Below are 8,832 nucleotides of genomic sequence, written 5' to 3' on the forward strand. Positions count from 1 at the left end.
GATACAAGGCTGTTTTCAATCCAGTGTGAGTAAGATTAAAGATTTAGAAAGAAATGTTGAAACAGGAGCGCGTTAACATTGTGTTACATCACTTCCTCGTGTAACAACACTGCTTTGCAGAAAGGAGGCTGCTGGCTCAAATCTCAGCGGGGGACTAGTCTGTGTGGACCCTGCATCTTCTCCCTGCGTGGGATTTCGTGGGTTTAGGTGAACTGGGGATTCTAAGCTGGCCCTTAATGTGAGCGTGACGGACTGTTTGTCTCTGTTTTGGTTCTGTAACAAGCTGGTGACCAGATCAGGTTGAACTCCACCTCTTGATAAATGGCAGCTGGGACGGATTTCAGCCCTCTGCAGGTGTTTTATATTTTACAGATTATCCCACTGGGGGAAATGTGGTTGGATTTATTTGTCACCCATCCAGTTGAGTTCCTCTTTGGACCTTGACTGCATGTTTTGTCATTTGCTGTCTCTTGTGTTTTTTTTTCTTAACGTCAATTACGGGCCAATGTCCTTGTTTTTTCTTAAAAGAAACTCAAAAGCCTGTACCCGAATACCGAAAAACCTCGGATACGTGACTTAGTTTCAGAAAAATGCATCGTGTGTGTCTAAATTTCGATGCACATATACTCATCGAGGTGCGGGGGTGTAAAACGTCTCCTCTAAGAGTCACATGACTTCTAGCTTTGCAGTGGAGGAGTTTGAACTCACGAGGTGTGCCTGAAAGCACCACGGCAGCTTGCGAACCGATGATGTCAGTTTACGGGCTGTAGGATTTTCTGCATCACCATGTGTGTCGACAGAGAGTAGGCCTACTGCTGGCCGTCAGCGGGCAGGCAGAGAAGAGAAGGGGAGGAAAAGTGTGTTTACACAGACGGCAAACTGCCTGGGGAATCGTAGGGGAGAGGAAGTCAGCCGGCTCTGTGTCTGCCTGCTCCAACTTCCTGCTCAGAAAAAGAAAAAGCGCAGGATCCTATTTCAGTCCAGCACAACTGTGCAGACCAGAAGTAAGCATGGAAAAACAAGGAATCACACAAGCTTCACCTTAAAGTTTCGCGGAGGGAAAACACCGAGTCGGAGATCGCAGGTAACGTAAAATAAACTGGCACCTTTCCACCAACGGCGCTTTGTTGGGGATTAGAGGATTGTAGAAAGTGACACATTGCGGGGATAGCTATAATAGCGATCGTTGTTGCGTTTTTGTCAAGCGTCGTGTCGGCAAGTTTTGTCATAATGTTGAGCTCCTTGGACAGAGTCGGGTTCTTAAAGTTTTGAACAAGAATAGTACCGATTTGAGTCGGGCACAGTGTGCCGTCTTCCGGTCCGAGCAACATCTTGAAAATGAGTCAGTGAGGCAGACTGATGATCCAGACCCCTGTGCGCACATAGTTACCGAAGCTTTAAAAGCCTAAATTAAACGGAGAGGCAAGTTATAGAGCAGTGGAAACCGGTCCCTGCGTCTGTGGACGCAGCTTAGAGGTGCGTTTCTGCGGTCCTGGTTGAATTTTCCACCGTCTGTGTACAGGAAGAGAGCAGATTTAGTCATGGCTAAGTAATGTCTGCATACACCATCTAATCTCATTAGGAGTTTCCGTTCAGCCAACACACTGGATGGCTTTGTGCACACAGCGAGACTTCTCCAGTCGAGCATCCGCAGCAGGGCCCTTCTTCCCCGGCCCCAGACCCCCACAATGCGCCTGTGATATTCCTAGAAAGTGCGGCAGCGTGTCTGTGGCTCTCCCAGTGCCTTCGGTTTCCCCATTTTCCTGTTAGAATTTGAGATTTTATCTCTGTGAAGCAAGCCTAACAATCAATACAGACACGGTGCGTCATGTGTGAAGTTATCACTTCGTTGTACCACTTTCGATAACTCAGTTGAATAGACTGCGGTCTGGAGGACGCATGTTTGACCCACAGTAGCTGCCGGATACTTTTGAGCTTTCACTGTGCCGTTTACAGCGTCTTGTAGAGGTTTTAAGTCAGCTCAGTGGCCACCGTGCCGGCGAGCTCTGCCTCACTGTGTTTAAAAGCCAAAGAGAAGTCTGGGTTCAGAGCAGGTTAAAGGGTGGAGCTGCGCAGAGGGGACAATGATATGATCTTCTGACCCTTTCCCACTGGGATTTTCGTGGGAAGTGTGGCCGGATCGGGGAAACGCTCCCCTGCTGTGGGATCCCCTCTCCTCGCCATTTGTCCTTGAAAGTAGAATAGGAGGAAGTCCTGACTTTGACAGGTTTGTAGTTTCACATGGCAGATAGAAAACTCTGGGGATGGCTTGTGTCGGAAATCAGCTCGGCCCTCTCTGGGCAGAGATATGAAGCAGTTGAAAAGCTGCTCTTTTATCATTGTTTTCTTGTTAGTCACTTGTTACTCCTCCGATAAGAGGGAAAAGATCACAAAATGTGAACGCAGTCCTCCTGTCAATCAACATTTTGACTTTTACATTTCAGTTGAATACTTTAGATGTCAGACTAAATCCATGATCTGACACATGACAGTTTATTCAGCCACTGTTTCAGCAAATTATGACTGTTACCATGAAAATATTGAGGCTCAAGCCCCCTTTAGTGCGTTTGTCTTCATTACATAAAACTTCGATGATGACCAATAATTACTGGTCCATCTGCAAAAGAGCCAGCAGAGTTTCACATTTACACCGACAGTAAGCCAAAAGAAGCCATGGTTTCAAATAAATGGACCGGACTCCCTTCCTTGTGTCATCTGTGATTTGATGAAGATGAATTTGATTCATGAAATGATCGTTTGATCAATTCTCTGGCATCACCATTTGTTGGAGCTACAACGTGAGGGATATCGAACTTTGGGAGCTTAGACAGATTTTTAGAGTGCGATGAGATACAAGACTCGATATGTACACAGTCTGTTAGATTTATACTGGAATAGGGATGACGGGGTCATTATTTCTGAACTTAAATGACTCCAAACATAGTCTTCTGTATTCTGCCAAATAAGTTTTTCATATCGGTCGGCGGTCAGACTGTTGGGGACAGACAGACAGACAGACAGACAGACAGACATACAGACAGACCCCCCCCCCCTCTCTCTCTCTCTCTCCTTCCCTCCAATTATTTGTGCTTTTAGTAGGCAGACAGAAGTTTGGAAGCTGCACATTCCACTATTAAAGGAATAACCCACCCTGGGCCCGTCATACTTCCTGTGGAGAGAGGGCCAGGTTGAACCACAGCATATTTCTGGCTTGAGCTGTTGTTCCTCCTTATGTTTTTTTTTCTCTCCCGCTGCTGCCGCCACATTACACTATACTCTTTTACACACACTGTTCTATTCATGACTGCTCTACTCGTCCTCACACCACATGTTACTGCTCAAACAGGCTGTTCCCTCCTTAGCCAGTAACCCAATTTAATCCGCATGCAGTAAAACATGCTGGAAGAATGAAACGATGGGGAAAGTATTTAATATGAGCGAAATGTTGTTTTGTCTTGTTTGAATCAGCCTCTTTAATCCTAACAGCAGTTGATTAACACAGACTTTTGCCAGCACCGAGAAGAACAGAGAGCACCTTGGCCCGTTCCCCTCTGAGGCTTTTGTGCTTACTCTGTCACTGACATCTGGCAGGTATTACACATCCAGGTAATTGCGTTGCTTTTTCAGGGGTCAGCTGACATCTGAGAGTGCTGATGCAGGGAAAAAGACGTCGGCCATCATCGAAATAACCGCTTTGATTTTTAAATTTGAGCCCCTTTTCGCTCTCTGATCCAGTCATTTGGATGTGTTGCTGCAGGTATGGACAGTGCCATCACTCTGTGGCAGTTCCTGCTGCAGCTACTGCTCGACCAGAGTCACAAGCACCTGATATGCTGGACGTCGACTGATGGCGAATTCAAGCTCCTGAAGTCAGAGGAAGTGGCAAAGCTGTGGGGGCTACGCAAGAACAAGACCAACATGAACTACGACAAGCTGAGCAGAGCCTTGCGCTACTACTACGACAAGGTGAATTTAAACGTGAACCCAGCTGCCTCAGTCAGCAGTCACTGCAGATTTACTAACTGATTGGACCTATAGAACATGTGAGTGTGTAGTATTATGACAAAATCTTTGTTCTTCTTTTAACCCGCGATTTCCCGTGATAGAAACTTCCACTTCCTCTTTCTCCTCTGATACACAGCAGAGCTCTGACTGTGACGTAGTGTTCTAGCAGCAAAACCGTTTCCGTTGGGCAGTTGGTTTTGAGGCACTGAAATGGTGTCAAACGTCCCATGTGATGTGTGTCGTTGGCAGTCGGGTTCACCCTTGTTGGTGTTTCTTTGTGTTACAGAACATCATCAAAAAGGTGATTGGCCAGAAGTTTGTCTATAAGTTTGTGTCCTTCCCTGAGATCCTTAAGATGGACCCGCAGGCGGTGGAAATGGGCCTGGCCTCTGGAAGGTTTCCCCTCCACGAAGGAGAGGCTCATGGGCTGGAAATGGAAGAGGAGGAAGAAGAGGATGGTGAAGAGGAGGCCCAGAGGAGGACGCTGGCAGCCTTGGGGGCGCAGCAGTGTCGAAGTGATTACCTCCACTCAGGTCTCTACTCTTCATTCAGTATCAGCTCCCTACAGAACCAGCCTGAGCTTCTTCGTGCTCTGCGTGAGCGTCAGGAGGAGCCACGCTCCGTCATCCGCTTCGGCACCAACACCAGCGAGAGGAGCTCCCCTCAGCCTGCTAAGTCCGAGTCCTACATCTCCCCCAGGCCACCCAAACCGCCCTCTCAGTCCCGCTCCTCTTCCTCCCCTCACGCCCAGCTCGGCCGAAGCTGGAGCCCTGCTGCTGCCGAAGAGGAGGACGAGGAGGACTCTGACCAGAGTGCTCAGCCCCTCAATCTCTCCTCAGGGCACAGGGAGCGAGCCCTGCAGCCTTCTGAAAAGAGGAGCAGCAGCAGTGGTAGAAGTAGTTCTACTAATAGTAGTAACCAAGGAGATGGACTCCCTCCTAAAAACAAAAAGCCCAAAGCTCTGGAGATCTCCACCCCGTCCCTGCTCCTGTCAGGGAGCGACATCGGTTCCATTGCCCTTAACAGCCCAGCGCTGCCGTCTGGCTCCCTCACTCCTGCCTTCTTCACTGCACAGGTGAGGCTCTTACCTGAAACATGCACAACTATATCATAACTCCTTTTAGGAAGCACGACGGGCGCAATATTGACGCCATTTCCTTCCTAGTTTCTAGACGTGAGTCAGATGGTTTTTGAGCTTTGGAAATCGTTGACTCGTTCATCTTTCCTCCTGAGGTGCTTTCCAGCCTGAGATAGACGTTACACAATCTGCCACAATGTTAAAACCGCTGACAGTCAAGCGAGTGACAGTGGTCCATCTTTACAGGGCAGCATTCTGCTTGAGAACACTGGGCCCGGTGGACACGTGCCTTCGTACATTGTTGCAGACGGAGGACATCGCTGGATGTCCTCCGTCTGCAGCAGACCGTTTCAGCAGAACAAGGGATGACCTAGGCAGTAATAGCCAGGTGCTTTGATGACGTGGCTGATCCAGGTTTACTTTTAATCACTGATAGGTGCGTGTAGGGTGAACTATCCAAAGATTGTTGGAAAACCATCTTCATCTCTATCTTGTCACGACACGTTTCCACACCCTCTCTTATTCGCTCCCTCTCGGTAATTGAAGACAAACGGGATCCCATAACTCTCCGGCAGCCACAACAAAGTGTGTTGAGCCCACTTACAAGCATATCATAATAATATTCGGTGATGTTATCAAAGTCGGTCGTCTTTTAACGGTGGCCTGGCTTGTGAAGGGGGGGGGTTGATGGGATCTGTCCAGAGTATGATGTCAGAGTTCCTACAGCAGACATCTGAGCCAGCTTGGCGCGTGTTTGTGGAAACACTACTGCTATATTTATTTAGTAGTCACTTGAGCCAATAACTCCTCTCAAAAGAGAGAGAGAGAGAGGGAGAAGGTATGAAAAAGGTAAACTTTATGATTTTATGTCATTAAGAGCCTTTACACATTGTCTAAAACAACATTGTTTGTTTGGTTTTGTTTATTAAAATGAGCTGCTTCCTGGTTTTGGCTCAGAATGGAGTGTTTCCAATACGTTGTAAGAGATCAAAATTGAGCGGTAGAGAGAATGCTTTAAAAAAAAAAAAAAAAAAAAAGAAGAGCATGGTAGACTCAGCAGACGGTGATGACTTGACATGAGATTTGACGGCGGGCTCCTCTGCGTCAAATTTAGAGCCAAATTCATTGAGCTGGAATATTTTCAGGCCGTGGCAACAGATCAAGATAAATCTAAGGCTCGTGCGTCAACAAGTATCTACTCATCTATTTTAGTTAATGTTTGGACTGGAGTTGTGACCAAATAAATGACAGCCATGTCAGAGCGTGGCTCACGCACACGTTGAGAAAGGCATTAATAGTTCTCCCACACCGTCTTTTTACGAGTGTGAAACAATGAGATCAGAGGGAAACAAGCGATTTACAGAAATCTTCTGCAAGTTCAGCCTATGAGAGGGGGGGGGGGGAGGCCCTAAGTGATGCCATATGCTCCAATAATTCCATTAATAATGGCAGCAGGGCTGGGTCCCTCCACAGCAGCACTGGCTCACTTCTCTGAGGTGACACAGGGGAAAGTAGGGGGGAGGGAAAGAGAAGAAGAAATTGATTTCATATGTTTTCTCTCTAGCTTGTGCTCCAAAAGCTTGAAGACCACTGCCTACCTCTGCCTTGCTTACTTCTCCATCCTCCCCCCACAACCCTCCTCTTCCCCTCTCATCACCCCTGTATTCTAGAGGAGAAACCACAGACTTCCTTCCTGCTCCGACAGTTTGTTTTTCCAAATGCCAATGAGCATCCATTTACCATTTAAGCATGTTTTGCATTACCAAAGCCCTCAGAGAAATGTTCTCCTACTTGTGCTTTAGTATGTTTGTCTTTTTTTTTTCTTTTTTTAAATGAAAGAAAAGTTACCTTCAGTGGTTGTTCTTATTTACATGAACTCCCCTATCTGTGGTGTCCCTTTACAGACTCCATCGGGTTTGCTGCTGACTCACAGTCCGCTGTTGTCAGGCATCCACTTCTGGAGCAGCCTGAGCCCCGTCGCACCGCTCAGCCCTGCCCGGCTGCAGGGCCACAGCTCCCTCTTCCAGGTAAGAAGCACATACAGGTGGAAGCAACAAGCAGCTGAGAAAGGGCCAAAAGTAGCAGATACGAACAGGAGGTTTATTCAGAGGATTGTTGTTTACTGGAAGTTCACCGACACGGAGGAAGAAGTTGTAAAGCTGCGCTGCTATAAAAAAAAAATCCTCATTCAGTTCAACAAATCAGGTTTTGTAAAGATAACGAGAGGAAAAACAATTAAAGGTATAAAGTAGGTACCCAGTTTCCTAAAAATGAAAGGATCAGCCCCAACTAAGGTCGCACAGTCGCTCTTGATCCAGCAGATTTATATCTAAAGCAGGTATTTACTTGACCACAAGCTTATGAAAAAAAAAAAACAAAGAAACCCTGAATGTGTTTTCTAGTATTTGCAAAGCAGCAGACACCCAACGGTTGTGAAACTAGTTGAGACTTTGTAAGCAGGTCCTGCGGAGGTGTCCTGTTTCAGTGCGTGTATGAGGCAGAGGAAATCCTGTGAATACTTCCTGTTTGAGCCCAGGGGAGCCAGTCTGAACAGGGTGGACTGGTTTGAGAGCTGCTCCTCGTTTATGAAACGCACACAACACCACCTCCACAGGCACACGCACCACAGCAGAGTCTTTGTGCAAAAATAATGTTGACTTGTCCTGCTGTTGTGGAGATACAGTGGATAGAGACAAGAAGAAAGAGGCAGAGTGATTTGATTTAAAAAAAACAAAAACAAAAAAAAACAGGAAACCAGAACAGTGACAATGCTGCAGTTCCTCTCCGGAAAGCAGCCACTCCGCTAACTCTCAGCCCTTCTCTCTTCCTCCACAGTTCCCCAGCCTAATCAACGGACACATGCCGGTCCCTCTGCCAAGCCTGGAAGGAACACCCTCCTCTCTGCTCCTGTCCCCCACCACCCACAAATCCTGATCCAGGGTCTGTTTTTTAAAAAAAAAAAAGAAAGAAAGAAAGAAAAAGGAAAAAAAAACGCATTCCCATCATTATTAGTCTCCCATCGAAAGTTTCTCCGTCATCATCAGCAGCAGCCGCCGCGCTCACCTCGTCAAATTCCGCTTTAGAAAAGAGACCTGACCTCACTTTTTCTTTTCTTTTTTTTTGCACTTGAGTTGCTTCCGATTTGTAGTGGTTGAAAGCACTTGGTAAAAAAAAAAAAAAAAAAAAAGCCATACGCCACGATGTCTGAGAGACGCGTGGTGAAGTACAGCACATTTCCACAGGAGCCTGTCCGCGGTGGACAGATTGGACCTGATGCGAGCTGAGAGGCGAGCCAGTCGCTCACTCTCTGCAGAGCTTTGTTTTACTCTGAAAAAAAAGAAAAAAAAAAGTTCTTCTTCCCCCTCTTAAATGTTTAAAACACAATGTGAAATGTGCCATTTCACTTATGTGGTATTTTGTATGTAATGTATGCACTATGCTTCTCAGTACCGGCTGTGCCTTGTCCTATTTTTTTTATTTTTTTGCTTCATTTCAAAAATCTTTTAACGAAGACGAGATTTCAAATCAATGAAAACCTTTATAACTGTTTTTTTTTTTTATACTGGACTTGGTATACAGTATGTATTCTGTAAGTTTAAGGTTTTTTTGTATTGTGAAGAATGTAATGTCATTTTCAATAAACGAAGCATTGAATGCTCCATCAGCATCGTCGCCGTTTTTCTTTCCGTAAACATTTCACTCAGCATCTGAAAGCAAAGCAGCTGTGAATTAAAGAAAAGAAAAACGGT

The 8,832-nt window shown here is 46.3% G+C and overlaps 1 protein-coding gene across 1 annotated transcript; it reads left to right on the plus strand.

The window, feature by feature from the left end:
* Nucleotides 1–694: 694 nt before the first annotated feature.
* LOC140307316 (ETS domain-containing protein Elk-3-like) lies at nt 695–8,750 on the plus strand. The gene is made up of 5 exons (XM_072386137.1): nt 695–1,084; nt 3,758–3,966; nt 4,292–5,080; nt 6,988–7,110; nt 7,919–8,750. Exons 2-5 carry the CDS (start codon nt 3,760–3,762, stop codon nt 8,015–8,017), a joined length of 1,218 nt encoding a protein of 405 aa, XP_072242238.1. The 5' UTR covers nt 695–1,084; nt 3,758–3,759; the 3' UTR covers nt 8,018–8,750.
* The last annotated feature ends 82 nt before the right edge of the window (nt 8,751–8,832 follow it).

The sequence above is a fragment of the Leuresthes tenuis genome, unplaced genomic scaffold, assembly GCF_036924035.1.
Source record: "Leuresthes tenuis unplaced genomic scaffold, fLeuTen1.0.hap1 SCAF_5, whole genome shotgun sequence".
NCBI classification, from domain to species: Eukaryota; Metazoa; Chordata; class Actinopteri; order Atheriniformes; family Atherinopsidae; genus Leuresthes; species Leuresthes tenuis.